The 18,020-nt window shown below is 40.4% G+C and overlaps 1 protein-coding gene across 1 annotated transcript in view; it reads left to right on the forward strand.

Moving 5' to 3' along the window:
• Positions 1-18,020, forward strand: part of itga9 (integrin, alpha 9) — a 69,430-nt gene that overhangs the window by 34,871 nt on the left and 16,539 nt on the right. Inside the window, exons 16-18 of the mRNA XM_084735452.1 lie at positions 12,294-12,446; positions 14,325-14,401; positions 15,202-15,349. Coding sequence (XP_084591578.1) covers positions 12,294-12,446; positions 14,325-14,401; positions 15,202-15,349 — 378 coding nt within the window. The remainder of the gene's footprint in view (positions 1-12,293; positions 12,447-14,324; positions 14,402-15,201; positions 15,350-18,020) is intronic.

An 18,020-nucleotide genomic window follows, 5' to 3' on the forward strand; every position in this document is an offset into this window, starting at 1 on the left:
GTTTTTCTTTCTAAATAGCAACAAAATTCAGAAATAGAATTATGATGGTTTTAGTCACAAAAGTTCATGAGTGAAACCCAATGAAATGCTGGCTGTGTCTGACATTTTCCATTTTATTTGAGTGTATGAAATCATTGTGAAATGTATGTTCCTCAAAGAAATCCCACAATAAATAAAGAAAAGCAGTGTCCCTAAATTTTTAAAGAGGTACTGCACACTTAAGCATGTTTTTGAGCTGCAAGCTAAACTATTCTTTAATGGATTGATGACATTTCAGAATAAATTTATAAAAAATCAGCATTTCATGGGTTTAAAAAGGCTTAAAACATTGCACACTGTTTTAAAACATCCTGAGCCTTGTGAAGCCAATGCTTAGATAGAGCCGACAACTTTGGACTGCTCTTTGTCATGAAATTTGAATTTAAAAAGCAGGTGAACGTCCTCGGATCAGAGTAAGGTGCAGCACCAGACTGCATTATTTTCCTTTATTGATAAATAGCAGGAATATGGCTCCATACTGTCACACTACACACACTAGTGTGTGTGTCACACTACATAGCCATGTTCCCTAGAGTGGTTGGCCTGTGCACCTGCACCGTGCCCATCTCTTCACACCATCTGCCTACTTTTTTAGCATTTTTCAAACTGTCACTCAAGTGTTGCAGTTAGACTTGAGTGACACAATGCAATGCTTTGACAAATATGTAAATTACACTTGATACCTGATTTTTGTTATTCGTGCACTGAAGGCATGTAGCTGCTACATGTTTGCATGCTAGCTAGCATGTCATTATAATATAGCCACTGTAGCTTAGCGGTTTTAGCTGGTAGCATTAATGTTAGCAGCCCAGCAAAATGTCCAAGATAAGAAAAGTTGTTGCAGAGTGACTGGCATTATTTTTTCTAGACTCCTGCTGTCAGAGCTTATTAAGTTATTACTAAAATCAATAATAATCAAATGCAGAGGCAATTATGTTATATGATAACAAGTAGATACATTTACATATAGTCTTACATTTACAACCAGCCCTTTGAGGGCAGCCATATTGCTGGTATGGCCTGGAATGAAATTGAGTTTGAGCCCTGCTTTAAAGTAAACTACTGATTTTTTATTATATAAGGAATAGTGAAGGAGTGAACAAGGGAGTGATTTGGACACAGCTATTATTATCTTAGCTGGCTGGAGGCTTTCTTTTTCTTCTTCTTGTGTTGTGTCTTCTTATTTTTATTAGTTTTAATATTACTCCCATTATTGCAAATATACACAGACTTAAGTGGTCACTAAAGCCACCTTGTTTCTATTTGATCCCCAGTTCCCAAAACTGCTTCCTTAAAAGGACCTCATCTGGATTCTTCCTTTTTTTTTTCAGTGCTCGGTTTGTTTTGCTTCTTAGGAGAGCCGTGCGTGTGTCCTCATGGTGACTCCACACACGTCAGTCAGGTTACAATAGAGATCAGCGAGAGGGTTAAAGGTAGCTCGACACGATGATGATGATGGGAGCCCCGGGTCGAGAATTTGGGGAATGAAGAGGCTGTAATACAACAGGACCATTTAGACTAATTTCCCTTCAGTTCTGCTCCTGTTGCTGCTGAGTTTCCAGAGTTCAACTTTGCAACTATTTCAAGAGTGTAAAAGCCTTGTAATACTCTCAAATGCAGTGTAGTAATGATGCTGAAAATAGCACACAAACAAAGAATGTGTTGAGAATATCACAATGTGGGAGTCGAGTGAGGAGGAACTACGATATGAGGGAACACATCTGTGTATTTATAGGTGGCTGGCTGGATTTCAGAACCAGATATCATGCTAATGCAACTATAGTTAGCATTGGCGTTAAATCAAGTTGTTGTTGAGAGAATGTAGTAAAAATAACACGCAGATGAATTTGGTATGTTTGAGCTGCAAACCTCTTCCATCTGCCAGTTTCCACCGGGGAAGTGAGGCACCTTTCTCTCCTCTCTCCTTTATAAATCCCAGCTGTGGTTTTAACTGTCCAAGGGTCAAATGTTGAATGCCTTCTTCATGATGCATGCGAGACCATAAAAGTTTCCTGTAATTTGTGTTTACGTGAACATTGTTTTAAAAAGCAATAAATTCAATACACTTGGATTCTCTGAGGCATAAGAGATGTATATCTCCTCATCCGCACCCTCGGGATTGTCGCTGAGGAGAGTCATTTCACTGAAAGTCAAAAGAGGCAAAGACGTGTTTTTGTTTGCGTGTTCCAGAGAAAAGTGAACGTGTGAGAAATCATCTAGTGTGCACTTTTGTAAATGCATGCTCCTCTGTACATGCTGTGTTAAGAGAAATGTGGTATTTATTGGTGTTTATGCGTGATGTGGCCTCATGCATGACAGTACAGATGGTACACGTTTCCTGTCAGTTAAGTGATGGTGCTCCTCTGGTCTTAGTCAAAAGGAAATATGTGTTTGCTCATGGGAGACATTACGACAGAGCCGTATCTAGCAGCACTCAGTCTCACTAAAGGTTAGGATTCAGTTGATTTATGCTCTCACGGAAACAGCAGCCCAAAATTGTGCTCAGGATTCAGTGTTCTGACTGTGAACACGTTGTCTCATTTTCTATGGCTTTTTGGGTGGTGAAGGACAAGTGATGTCTTAATTAAGCACTCTTCTGATAAGACAGTAGTAATTAGGAGGTGGGGGGGGGGGGGGGGGGGGGGTATCACATATTCACGTATTCACCTCCTACTTACATTATGTGAGGGGGTTTTAAGTTATATGCAATGCAGGGCTTTTTATTTAGTAAACAAAAAAAAAGGTTCTACCTACAAAGTCTAACTTGGTTCTATGGGTTCTAACTGTGTGAGCCAATCAGCAATTAGAGGCCACACAAAAGGCCTTTTATTCTTTGTCATATTGCTGCAGTGCTCAGTGACAGTGTGAAAAGGAGCAGAGAAAGTTATAACTCACCCTAACACAGCTAACTACATCCGACAGGTAGACAACTCAGTGTTAACGCACCTTAATACAATTAACTACCTCTGACAGAGGTAGAACTGCTGATTAGCTCACTTCACACAGCTAACTACTACTACTTGTTACATTTGACAGGTAGCTAATTAACTCTTCTCAGTGAAGCTAACCACCTCCAATAGGCATCTAACTCCTTGTTTACTTACTTCAACAGTTAACTACTTCCAACAGGTAATTAACTTCTTGTGAACTTGTTCGATAATACTAAATACCTCTGTAGCTAAGTGAAGCATAATATGCATAATATGTTGAAGGGTTAAAGTCAGATTAAAGCTAATACAAGGAACTTTCATATATTGTTGATTTTTGCAGGCCATTGTGGACAAAAGCTGTTATGTTTCTACTGTAATAACCACACAGAGACTTTCACAGAGACTCAGACCTGATTGCAGACCCAGAGACATTAAGAACAACTATACAAAAGTAACCAGTCTTCTTGTGGATGGTCTTGATAACTTATGTAGGTCATACAGAGGCATCGGTATTAAACTGAGGCTGTTTCATAACCAGTTAAAAACTCCTTCTAGTAGTTTTACGTATTATGGTAATAGGAGCCTCTGTTGATTCGCATCCCTGATAGCGGTGATGGATTATCCTCGCAAATGTATCATCAGATTGGACAAAAATCACAACTGGAGTGGAAACATGAGATGCTGAAGATTTTGAAATGGAGGGAGGGAAAGAATGGGGAATTAAGTTGAGACTTAGAAATGAAGAAGAAAATATTCTAGACATACCAAAGATTCTGATGTGAAAATAAACCCCTGTCCTCATTTTTCCGTCTTGTCCAAGTGCCAGTGTCCAGTGAAAGGTTTACAAATATCAGAGGTTTTCTTTTTTATTTCTTTGTGTGGAGAGGCCACTTCACTGTTTACTGAAATCACTATTTACAGTGTAAAACCCCAGTAAATCCCCTAATTTGTTTTCATTTCTAATTACTAAATCAGATTAACTAAATTGGCTTAATAAGCAGAACTATCCCTGCAGTGGTTCTCAGTCATAATAACATATTTTCTTTTTGTACTAGACACAGTGTTCAATGAACTCTGACCCCTGCTGTTCCCCTCCTCGGTCAGATCGATTTGTTTTCTGGACACAGTGTGTGTGTTTTGATGCACATCAGTTTGTAGGGTTGCAGTGGGTGATTTATCAGACTGGTGCCTGAAGCTGGACAGACATCTGAGAATCACTGACTCTACAACTAGCATCAGACAGGCTGAAACATTTTCCAGTGGTCGGAGTAAACATGGCTCATGTTGAACGGGAACAGTTTTCAAAGTCGCACTGCATACATTTTGTATGACTGGAAGTCTGGCATTTTCAGATTAGTCAGAATTATTTGGTTTTGGACAGACTGAAGGTATTAAAAAACCCAAGTGCATTTTTTTCTTGACTTGTAACTTTTTTTTTTTTTGTAATCAGAAAGACATTTAAGAGCGTGATTAGTTTCACTGACTCATTGTTTCAGGCAAGACATCTTGCTTAAATCAGCAATGATCAATATTTTTTTTATAATAACAATCTATCAGATGACAATGTGAAAATAATGTATTGTAAAAGGGGTCACTCGTAGTGATGTACCTGCAGGGAATTATCACCTGAATTTGCAGCTCCCCTAAGCTTAACACAGCTGATTTTTAGCTGTTTTGGTTCACTCTCACTGGTCTCACCAGGGCTGTTTCCAAGCAGCTGTTTTCAGTAAAAAAAAAAAAAAAAAAAAAAAAAGATAGACCAACTCTACGCCACCTGCCCAGGACAAGGCAGCAGACAGATAAAGTTAGTAGCTTGCTACTGGAACATTTGCAGAGCAGCTAAAGAGCTGCTAAATTTTCTCAGGAGACAAAAATAGAGCTAAAAGGAAAGTGAATAGTGTCCTGAAACACGACTCCAATGAATGCTAATGTTGCTTCTTGTCTGCTAAATGTGTAAATTAGCAACTGTTCGCTTACATGTCAACTTTATAAGGGGATAATATAATACAATTAAAGAGATTATTTCAATCATTGAAACTGCTGTTTGGAAATATTCTTTCCAAACTAACCAAACTCTACTGGTAAAATGAGTCATTTTACCTCACAGAACACAGGAGTTGCTAGTCTACGGCTGCCTCAATCTGTTAATTTGTGTTATTGTGTGACTTTGGTGAATCCAAACTAACCTTTTAAAACAGAAATCACACAATAACATATACAAATAAACAGATCAAGGCAGCAGACCAGCAACCTTGCAGTGTTCTGTAAGGTGAAACTTATTGATTTCGCCTCTGGGGTTTGGTTGGTTTGGCAAAGGTGATAATTAGCTTATATAATAGCAGTTTCCCATCAGAAAAGGCTGTCTGACTTCAAAGAAAAGTGGTGAAAACATTCTAAATATAGTGTAGACTTAAAATGATATTGATTTTTTCTTTTGGTGGTTCAATATTTTTCTGCTAATAAACAGCAGTTTATTGCTTAACCTACGTGCTTATTTCCCTCTGTGCTTCTGCAAACCAGAGGGTGTGTCGACTGCCATCTACTGTAGGTAATACACTGACTGTCAATCTAAACTATCCCTTTCATATTCAGATAACAGCAGAAACATGACACAAAGATATGAAAAGTAACAAAAAATAGAAGGACGAATACTTAAATTAAAAAAATGCAAGAGGCAGAGAAACAGTGGGCACATTATCAGAGCCACCAGGGCACAGTTAAAGTAACAAAACAACAGGAGGAAAAGCACAGTAAAAAAAAGTCACCAGGCTCTGAGGCAGCTGCATGCGTTCTTGCTAAGAGGTCCTTGACAATGTCCTTGAAGGAAGTTTTTCACATTTTTAGAAAAAAATACCTTGTCACGCGCGAGAGCTGTCTGAATTGAGGAGCTGTTCCTTGGGGGATTTTAGCAGGATGTCCATACCAGATGAATCAATTGGCGAATATGAATATGACCTATGGGATTTGCTAATAGACGTGTGATCTTTTCTGATTTAAGATTTCAGATTGCACTTTTGTCATTTTAAGACTTTTCCGCCAGGACACACTTGACCAGAAAGATTTTGGATCATTTTAACAGACAGAATGAAGCTGTTCACGTTTGACGTCTCCAAAAAAGGTTCCTAGTTAAAACAATTGGACGACACTCTTTCCTACTCCTACGCAGTTTGTCATTCTAGGCCTCTCAACATCTGTTAACCTATTCTGAGCTGAGCAGCTGCTTTAGTTTGACCTGCAGTCGATCTGGCAGAGGGTTACGCACTAAAACTTCAGTAATTGTCTCACTTCTGCACTTTTTTTTCAAGGACAAGCTGAGATAAGCTGCTTGAGTGCATGTCTGCCATATGCTGCAGACATTACTGTAAATAATTTCAATTTCAAGTCGCCTCCTTGTGTCTCGGTGTACACACATGACCCTAACCTTTGACAGGCTGAATCCATTCATCACTTAACCAAAAAGCTTTTTTCCATTTAATCTAAGATTTGCTGGCGTTTGGCCCTTGAATGAAACGGCCTCAACCTGCAAGTCATCCAAACATCCATTGTCCTAAAAAGGAGAGCTGTGTGCACGACTTAATAAAGACTTCCCATGACCGGGCTTAAGCTATATGCTTTTGAGGGAATGGTTTTGGCGGAGAGAGGAGCTCTTGTGCGTTTCAGCCAAGCATGAGGCGTTTAAACTGAGGATCAGAGCCTTTTGCAGCCTGACGTCATCCTTCCCCGCACCCACCGTGGTGGGGCTGTTCTGTGAGAAGGGGCAGCTTGGTGCGTTGCCATCTTGTTGATCAGATTAACATGTGAGAACCAGAGCTTGCAACACGAGCTCGAATACGGCTCAAACAGAGTTCAGGGTGAAATCTATAAAATATGTGTAGCTAAGTCAGATTAATTCATGCAGTAGCTGTGTTTGTGTTGCAAAAACATGTAGGCATTTAGTATGGATGTGTAGGAAAGAGTCAGAAGAGAGAGAAATGAAGGGGAAAGAATGGATGGTGAGGTGGGAGTAATGCTCTGCTGTACCAAATAAATGGGTCCTGAGTGAGAACATAAACACTCAGATAGTATACTGGCAGAAACTTTGTTCCACAGAGAGTGGGTGTTGTAGGTGAAGGTCTGATTCCCAGTTGTTTTCTTTCAAAACAGGCAGAGTGGCAGCCTGTCCTCCATCCTACATGAATATGACAAACAGTTTGTGTCAAGTGGGTCATAAAAGATTGCAACTGCTGTAACGTGCAGATTTTTTTTTTATCCTATCGCTGATAATTTACAGTTTCCAAAGTACGGTGGGAACTGCTGAGTTCCCGCTGAGTTTGCTGGCATCTCTACAATATGGCTGGAAGTAATAATAAGTAATTTTGTCCATGGGATGATGAGAGGGTTCAGGCCGTTTTTAAGTGACCATGCAGGAAATTTACCTTTTTTATTGGCAGTACTTTCATCTCAAAGGATACTGTAAAATAAACCCTTCATCTCCACCATGTGTGAGATTTGAAAATGTCAGACTTTAGCACCCCCTAGTGATAATATCAGAACAGACAGAAATACACGCTCATTGCCCGGGTCCAGACGTTCAAATCTGCCCACCGAGATGAATGATTCTCTGGTCTGGCATTGTGACATGTAATGGTTTCTTTAGTAAAAACAAAAACAACCAATCAGTGCCATGGGGCAGGATTAACGCCATTGTTGACTATTGTCAAGCTGTGCGCCACAGCTGACTAAGTCGACTTAAAGAAGAACAGTGTGAAGATGAGGTCAGGTTGTGTCATAATTGTTACTGAAAGCCACAGAAAATAAATAAAACTCCCTGTTTATACAACGTGTTCATGCAGCAGCAGAGCTAGTGTTAGCTAATTAATAGCCACAAGCTAACTTCGTGGTGACCAGAGGAAAATGTGATAAATCATCTAATTGCATTTGTTCCATGTGGCTTCCATTCTGCAGCTCTGAAACATATTTAGGAGACCTCGTTTTTTAATTTTCTTTTGCCTGACCGGTAGCTGCTAACTAGCTAACATTAGCTTTAGACAATGTGGACCAACTCCTCTGTGAAGAGTACAAGAAAACTTCGGAGTACTTTTTATTTCTTTTCTGTGGCAGCAAACAAACACACAGCTTATCTACGCACTTTATGACTTAAGCAACATAACCACCCCTCACTCTCTCACACAACCAGAGACTGTAGGGGCAAAAACATGATAAAATAAAAATATGTTGGCATGGCAATGCACCAGTGTGGACTCGAAATGACACTGGTCTCTTGTGATTGTTTTGGGAAAATCAGATCTCGCCTCCCCCGGGGAAATCAGTTAGAGTGGAGGCAATGTCAGACTAAATATGGAAATTAAGTATAACGAGTTTACAGTTCAGTCTGATATCTGTGGGTCCAGACCTTTGAATCCACCCAATCCACTGATTCGACTGATTCTCTGGTATTGCATGTGATCGTAGATATATTATAATGAACTAGACAGTTATTGCAAAGATGGCACCCACTCAGTCCAAGGAGAGTAGCTCACCTGGCGCATAAACTGAGAAGGTTTTCTAGCGTCTGGGTTTACTTCCTGGTTCTATGATATGTCTATGCACATATGAGCAGTTTCTGGAGTAAAACTAAATAAAATAAAACATAAATGAGTGCTACAGGAGGGACTAATGATTAGCCAATCAGGTTTGTAGGATGTCCACTTTCATTGTGATGGTCTTTAAATAATGACCTGAGTTCGGGGACCCACCCTGCGGCCTCTCTGTTTGAAAGAGGATTAACACAGTGGAAGCCTTTGAGCAGGGAAAGACCTTTCACAATGTTTCTGTTGTGAACTTCACCAACATGTAAAGAACAGTTTTTGGGTTCCTTTCCATTGAATTATGGGTACCAGGCAGTTAACACTAGCCGGTGTCCTTCTCAGCTGGAGCTCAGGAACTCCTCTGTTCCATAAATACAGGAATTAAACGCCGGATCAGGGGGGAGTAGGTGACTGGAACTCGGGTGGGGCAATTGGCAGCATCGATCAAGGGCTAATAAAATCTTAGGCCAAGTGTTGCTGAACGGCCTCCGGCACTTCTAATATGAGCTCGCTGTGAGTCTTGGGAGCTGTCCAGTTCGTTAACAGTCTGTAGTCCTGTGTTTCAAGAAGAAAGTGATCCTGTATGTGCACAATAATACATGCTCTGTTAAAAAAGAAGCGGAAATCCCTCCACAGCACACCAGTTTAATTGTAAGATTATGCCTGTTTATTAGAGCATAAAGGTTGGTCTTTAAGCATGAGATTATGCAAAACCACCACATATCATTTCATGTAATTATGTCTCTCTTATGTTCTCCTGTGGCCTGTGAAAATGTGAGATAAGCGGTGGGAGTCTGAGGCTGGAGACCCGAGCAGTCGGCTCCCAGGGGGTCAGTTCACTCAGAGGCCAGCGGACAGGGGCCATTTGAAGCGTTTTGCTTTAATGGCTACAGAGGCTGACGGCTTTGCCAGCAGTTCACACAGCAAACCACCACTTGTTCGGCACTGACTACAACATTGTGTCATGTCACCTCCCAGCTGAGCTGACATGCTACTAGAACAACACCGTCTCTATAAGTCTAATGAGGCATGAATCGCAGTCAAGTGATGGATGTGAGGTCGACCTCTTGCGACTGTGTTACTCATTAATGACCTGTTCTGCACTGGTAATGGGCAGTTAATGTTGTCACTTTCTATTAGAGCTGAAACAAAGAGTTGATTAATCTATTGGTGGATTGACAGAATATTTTTATGCCACTATGTCAAGAATTGGTTAATTGTTAACTTTCTTTGTTTGTGCATAAATAACAGAAAAAAACGTGTCAGGAGAGGCAGGCTTAAACAAGGTTATGAGGACCTTGCAGCCCTCTGCCTGTATTTTCCTTATTGTCTTATTATTTTGCTCTCCTCGGGACGCTTTACCAACCCAAAACATTGGTAATTGATGTCCTGGGAATGAGATTCAACAATCAACTATCTTTATCTATCGTTTATGAACAAAGAAAAAAAAAAGCTTTTATTTGTGATTGCAGTACAGCTCTGTTCTGAGAGCTCCCTGTCCCTCCACGTGCTTCTATGGAAAGCGAAAGGCGGGGAGGACACCCCTCCCTACCCCTATCATGCTAAACCTGTTAAGTTATTGCACAGCTTTTGTAATTACTTGGTTCTGATTGATCAATCATGGAATTTTACGGTGTGTTATTTCTGAATACCGCTGCTAAAAATAACAGCCTGCTTCTATGAATGCGTTGCTTCTGGAGCAATAGAATAGAAATAGATTTCTAAACCAAAAAGAAAATCAATATTTTGTGTCAGATTATTGGGTTTTTTTTGTAAGTAGCTGTGTAAAAAAAGTGGGATTATGTGCAGCGACCAGGTCATTATGGCAAAACAAGTGTTTTCAGGGTGATTCAAGACAGTCCTGCATCACCGTGTCTGGGTTTATTTCACCATAATGACCTGCTTACTGTACATTTTCCCTTACATGGTAAACATATATGGTTAGCATCAGCATGTTAGCTTTGTTATTGTCACGTGACCATATTCAGCCCCACAGAGCTTTTAGCACATCTGCAATCTCTTATTTTTGTTTAAGCGAAATCAAAAAAGTAATTGGTTTCGACTTTTCTAAGGTGAATATTTGTTGCTTTTCTTTGTCTTATATGATGATGAATTGAATATTTTTAGGGGTTTGGACTGTTGGTCAGACAAAACACACAACGTGAGTCAGCTTGGACTCTAGAAAGTTTTGATAAATGAAATTTAATCAAGAAAAAATTGGTCTGATTAACAGTCTCATACACTGACAGCAGTCTCACATTCAGGGAAACTTTGAGAAATGTTCAGAACATCTCCACTTGCTATGCAAGCTTAATAATTTTGGTGTGAACCAAAATACCTTTTAGATTGTGTATAAAGGCCAAAAGGGAATCATCTTAATTTTTGACATGAACATGTGGTTTGGTAATTTGAATTTTTAGAGGAGGAACAAGCTACAGAAAATACCGACCATGGCCTCCAAAATTTTACAAAAATCGCGAAAACAAGTACGTAGTGGTTATGATGAACTATATATATAATTATTAATGACACAGTGTTGTGCGTTGTCATATGTAGTGTGAAACTGAAGGCAAATTGTCACATTGTGGACAATAACATTTTTCTATTCTTATTTGTATAATTGATAATGAAAATAAACGTGATTCACTTTTCAACCAAACAATTCCAGAAAATCACTAAAAACAGATGAGCAAGGCCGTGTCTTTATCTGTGTCCAGCACCATTTCCCAAATGAGCCCTCATTCTGTTTTTGTCTGTTCACGTCCTGCACTAACGTTCGCTCTTTCCTGCTATAACTCTCACTGTTGATGAGCTGGGTGGGTTCTCCACCGCTGATGTGTTCAAAGACCAGACTGGCTCTCTGCCTGACTGAGGAAAGAGGATGGGTGGGTGGACACTGGAAAATGCGACGATAGCAGGCAAAAGACAGAAAGACAGAAAGAACGAGTGGCCTAAAAGACCACCGGAAAACACAGGGAAGCCCTCTGTGTTTACATTGTGGGTTTGGCTCCATGTTGTCAGCTGAGCAAAGGGACACAGGTTGCCCATGGAGCTTGTGTGTGTTTTTTCGAGCCAGACCCACCGAGCCTCCTTCAAAGATCTGAGCGTTTAATGGACAGAAGAGATGAAAACGGCCAATCAGTATCTGCTTTTCCCATGTACGTCTTTCAGCGCTGTCATCTAGTAAAGATATGGGATTTGATCAGTTTTAGCTCTCTGTTTTCGTTCTGTCTGCATTGTTTCCAAACCTGATGCCAAATCAAACACTTCTTTTGTGGTCTCAGATGGAGCCGCCAGAAATACAAACATATCTCTCAGAGGCAGTGCCAGCAGGTTAAAAAAAAAAAAAAAGACCCATGTATTCGCTTTGCTGAGAACTTAGTGGTAGTTTTATTACTTTAAGCAAAAAAGAAATAGTAATTGATGAGGGAGTTGTGTCACCCATCCACATAAACCAGTTCAGATTGGAGTGGATTTTGTGGTTCTCCAGTATACTTACATCTGTGTTCAACCCTGTAGATCTCTGGCGCAGTGATTACAGTGAGAACATCATATCCAGACTGTATGATCTTCTGATAATCTGCTGTGCAATCAGTCTGCGCGCCAGGCGTCGATTGGTGAAAGATGTTAAATTACTATAATCACCCCGGCTGCTACGTGACACTTATTTCTCCGGGGTAAAAATGAGTTTTAACGGTCGCGTGTCTACGGTGGGGCAGATTCTCAGCGGCGGACTTGTTGTTTGTACTCTCTGCAGAAAGATGTGAAGGAAGTGTTCACGCCCATCACGTTCGAGGTGGCGTACAGCCTGGGGAAGCACCTGCCTGCAGGACACCAGGAGCGAGACATGCCCGCGCTCACGCCGGTGCTACGATGGAGGAAAGGAAACAAGATCGCAGTGAGGAATGAGGTAAAACACTCTGAAAAAGGCATTGTGGTGAAATGATCTGGTGTTAATCATAGAAAATCCTCTCAAGTTAGGTTAAAGGTGCAGTAATTCTGGAGACAGACAGTTGTTCAGTCTCATTCCCAGGGTGTCACATCACTTCACTACAATCAGCTATCTTACCGACCTGTGATTGGCCAGTAAGATCTTTGAGTCTCCCATCATAGGCCAGGTTTTCTAAAGCCTGATCATAGAGCAAAGAGAAAGAGCAGAAGTTGTTTTCTGTCAGACCACTTGAATTACATTATACTATACTAAATCTATAATATATTTACTTTAATAAATCATAAAATTACCATGATAGGTCATCAAAGATAAAAAAAAAAAACATGTTAAACTGAAATACTCACTTCCCTGACAACACTCCAATAACTCAGTTTATTTCCGTTTCACATTAATCAGAGTTCAAATTAATGGCGAATGTTTGCCGAATGAGTTATTGTTTTTGGAGGGAGTAAATGTTCATTAAATTTTGTAATAAGTTAATGGAGTCTGGCAGGCAGAAGAAACGCAACCACTGAACTCAAACTCCAGAGTGTATTTTGGGAGCAGTGGGCTTTTGTTTTCAGGATAACAGGCTTAACTTTACATTGACAGACGATTAACAGTTATTAACAGCTGATCGATATACAGTGGAGGATTCGCTTTCGCTTCTTATTTTCAAATAACAATGCTGCTCTGATCTTGCACTCCTGCAGTGTTCCTGCAGCCCGCCTGAGCTTCCCCGAGTCTGGTGAGGAGGGGTAGGGGGAAGAGAGGGTGTTAAGTGTTTCAGGGCTTCTCAAGGTCAGATTTTGTGCAATGAAAGTAAATTGCCACAAAAAAATCTTAATATAATACGTGTTTGGTGAAGGGTGATATTTTCAAATTTGCCTTGACAGGTCATATACTTCACTACCTGCACATTTTGATCAAATCTGGTACATTCATTTTGTGCAGAATCATTGTCAGTAGTTTGATTGAATATATAATTGTTAAAAACACGAATATTGTACAATTTTTGACATCTGTTCTCCTGTGATAGGACCATAATTTATAATGGATGATTAAAGTTATCATCGCTGAAAATTGAGTAGATAATTTATTCTTCTGAGCAAGAAAATGAGCATCAGACAGAATTTAAATTTAGCGTCATAAGCCCATCAATATTCTCAAATTCAATCCTCATTCAGTCTCATTTTTTATTTAGATTTTTAGATTCTTCAGATACCATATCATCCTGGTCTTTGATGTAGAAATGCTTCGTTTTGAAGCGTGCTGCAACAGATGAGGAGGAATCACTCAACTAATTCAGATCCTGATGTAGTTCACCTCCTCAGTTGATCATAAAGAACAAAGTCGTGCCTCAGACCTCAGAAGGAATGAAGGAAATTGCTCAAATTGAGGTTATAATGATTTGGTGTTGGTTACCAGCTTTATTATTGTCTGTGTTAGCTTTTCTTGAGTGGAATCCAAAAAGCCTGATTCATTTATTTTCTTTGCAACCACCTCTAACCTGCCCCACATGTGTTTCCCCCACTGTCTGCACCTCATGAAACACGGAGGGATTTGCGTCTCTCAGCACCTACAGAATCCATTTATCTGAAAGTCATCAACGTTACATCGGACTTCACTCCGCTTGACTTAAGTTTCCTTTCATGATTTAGCCTCAAACCAAAGACCGTCCTCTGCCTGATTAAAAGAGATCAGATAGAGTAAAGATTTGGGCCCTCCTGGATAAAAAAAAAGATCTACTGGACAGCTCCAACAACAACACAACACTGCCCCCTAGTCTGAATCTGTAGTCGGTGTGTTCAGCGCATGAGGTCATATGAACTGTGTACTTTACTGTTTCCTTCGCAGACTTGGTTTGAGAAGAACTGCCTGTCAGACGACTGCGCTGCAGACCTGAGGCTCCATGGGAAGCTGCTTCTCTCTGGGTAAAAAAAAAACCTTTCGACTTCACAGTTTAGATTCGGTCTCTGTCTCTGCCTTCTCTTCAGCACGGAGGAAGCGAGCTGACGTCATAGGCCATGTGGGTGTGGGTAGTGGAACCATGACGCATGCTTGGAGGATATCCATATGTTTTTCCACACTGAGGGAGTTCCCTGTCTTTTTATTGTGTATCTTTTGCTCTCAGTGACAGCATCTGTCTGTCTCACTAAGCAGTACTCATCTTTTACATATTGACTCCAAAAAACAGGAAAGTACTCTGTGGACAGAGTCCGCAGTAAAACATGTTTTAGGGGCCTAAAAACAAGGCCCACCTAAAAATACCAATGTTAGTTTAACTGTATACTATATTTAGAATAATTTCACCCCTTTATCTTGCCATCAGACAGCCTTTTCCCACGGGAAACTGCCGTTGTATAGACCAAATATCACAAAGCAACCAAACTCCACTGGTGAAAACAGCCAGCAGCCAATGCCCTAAATTCACTTTACATTTAAACTGATATTGACTGTTTTAGCTGCATCTTTTTTCCTACGCCGGTATTCCTGCTGCTTCTCCAAACTGATAGTACGCCACCTCATACCTCATACAACCCCACATCAAAAAATACGAGTTATCCCTTTAAGGCCAGTCCTCTTTGTTTACTTCCATTTTAAAGCAAATAATTTCAAAATAAAACAAACTTCGATTCTTTGTTGACATAAATCTTTGCTTACTTCTCCTCCTGTAACATCCAGAAGTTTATTTATTCTCTGAAATGCATCGTTTACTTCATGTTCCCATCAGGCAGCACAGCAAACCCCATTTGGCCCTCGGTGGAGTGAAGAACGTGTCCTTGAACCTGACCATCTCCAACGCCGGGGACGACGCCTACGACACCAACATCTACTTCAACTTCTCCAGAGAGGTTTTCTACATCAACTTCTGGCAGAAGGTCTGTAACTCCTGAAGTACCTTCTGCTTATTTACTCCAGTTCTCATGTTTATTTCCTTATTTCTGTTCTGCTGAGAAGATGTGAACAAAACGCTGAAATGATACACTGAGAAATAAAGGTGCTAATGAGAACCATAAAGGGTTCTTCCGCTTGTCCCCATATGAGAACCCTTTTTTAAATAAAGGTTCCACTTGGAACCGTATCAGAGAGTTCTACCTAGAGCCTGGAACCATTTATGAAAGGTTTCACCCATATTCCTCAAATAGAGGTTCTGCAGAGAACTTTCTCTGGTTCCACCCAGAAACCTGTTTGGAGGTTCTATCCAGATCTTTTTCCATCCTCAAAGGGTGCTAAGAAGGGCCCAACCAGGGGGCTCTACTGAGAACCGAGTACCATGTTGAACCCACCTAGGAGGTTCTACCAAGAGCCTTTTTTATATTACAAGGGTTTCATATAGAACACATGTAGGAAGTTCTACCTAGACCCCTTTGTACATTACAAGGGGTTCATCTAGAACCCACCCAGAGGGGTTCTGCTGAGAACAATTCTATATTCAATCTAGAAAACATCCAGGGAGTTCTACCAAGAACCCCTTTACATTTTAATGTTTTTTCTAGAACCGATCCAGTGGGTTTTACTTAGAACTCTTTTATATACAAAGGGTTTTATCTCAAACATATCCAGGGGGTTCTACCAAGAACACTTTTACATTCCAAGGGTTTAATCTAGAGCTCATCCAGGTGGTTCTACCAAGAACCCTTTTATATTTTAAGGGTTTTATCTAGAACCCACCCAGCTTGTTCTACCGAGAATCCTTTTGTATTTTGGTTTCAACCATCTCATCAAATTTTTAAAAACTCTTTTTTCCAGGGTTCTTTGGATGAAAAGGGTTCTTAATGAAACTGTCAGTGTTACAAAGAACCCTTTATGAATGGTTTTATTTAATACAGGGTTCTTCACAAGCAGATGGTTCTGAGTAGAACTTCAGCCCTCCAGGAAGAACCCTTTTGGAACCCGTATTTCTAGGAGCGTGCAGAGAGACAGATTTTACACATAGTATCAGCTGAATACCATTAGTTTTCCACTGAGATGCACATTTTCTAGGAGACAGTTTATTTTAAAAGACTGATTAGATGTCTGGAGTTCAGTCTAAACACTGAAGCGTACAGAAAGACAGACCTGCTGGAGCTGGGATCGACGTAAAGCTTAGCTGTGCAGGCAGCCCTGCAGAGAAAGGACGAGGAGCAGGAGAGTCCCAACAACAGCAGCTGTCCCGTCTCGACCTGACCTGTCACACGCCTCTCCGACTCGTTCGAGGCGGACACACCATGTCGACAACACATGAGCTGTGTGCACGGGAACAAATCAGAACACACATACTTCATATTACCCCCAAGCTTGACTTATGAACCGTTTAAATCACATTATTCATGTCAAAAAACTCCTTCATATCAGATTAAATAGGGACGTATTTAATCGGGTAAATACGGGAATGTACAGTGAAGATTGTAACTGATCTTCATGGAGATATTGATCAGGCCGACTCGCCCTCTCTGACCTCCAACAGATTTCAGCAGTCTGTCACTGTTAAAGAAATATCTACCCACTGCCATCCCACGTTAAACCTGAGAGACTGTCCTCGACACCATGTGGATGGATTTCACAGCAGCCACCTCTGCCTCTGCTCGCGTCTGTTCGCTCACTTGTTGCAAAGAGGCCGGCGGGTCGCCCACAGCTGAGTAGAGACGCCACGTTAGACGGAGCGCTCTGATACGAGCACTACGGAAGAAAAAACCACAAAGATCTGGTGATCGATTTTTAAAGTCTGATCTAAATAGTTTTCTCACTTGTCTTTATGACTGAAGGACAGGCGCAAAAAACTCTGAGTTCCTTATTTTTCATCAAATTGCTTTTTTATTAAATTTTTTGGTGGAAAAAAAACATTTGTGCTGGTGATTTTTTTTTGCAGGCAAATAAAAAGTTGAGTTCACATTGTTGCACACAGGAAATACTTAGATTGCACAATCAAAACGAAAATATACCTATATGTAAATCAATTAATTGATTCAGGAATTGTAAAAAGGAGAATCATGATACCTAAAATAATTAATTTTTCCTTCCACCTCTATAAACAAATATGCATTTGTCTGTAGGGCTAACATATGTAACATAACAGCAGATTTTTCTTCAGAACATGCTGCCTCCTCCTGCATTACAACAAACACTGAACAGTGATCCATAAAATAAAAATCATTTCACCTGCATTTTTTTTAGAAACTGTTTTTATTCCTCACGTGTTCATAAGTCATAAACACAGGTGAGAAAACCACTTCGATCGGGCTTTGGAGGTGGATCACCAGATTTTTTATTTTTTTTTTAATTTTCCCCTCAGGGCTTCCGTACAGCCTGCCCTTGTTCAGCTGCTTTTTGGACGCTCGAGGGGACAGCATCCATCACCGAGACTTTTCCCCGTCATAATGGGCCGCGTGTTTATCCTCCAGCTGGGTTTTGCACCCATGTGATGGAAAGCGCACAACCTGTGACATGATTTAAACCTCCCCAACAAAGCTGAAATTGAATTTAAATAGAATACATGCTGCAGGCAGATATTAGAAAAACAATGTGTCCGTTTGAGTTTCATGGCTAATCTAATGAAGTAATGAAGTATCA

Source organism: Lutjanus erythropterus, chromosome 14, assembly GCF_056507025.1.
Source record: "Lutjanus erythropterus isolate fLutEry1 chromosome 14, fLutEry1.hap2, whole genome shotgun sequence".
Lineage (NCBI taxonomy): Eukaryota > Metazoa > Chordata > Actinopteri > Lutjaniformes > Lutjanidae > Lutjanus > Lutjanus erythropterus.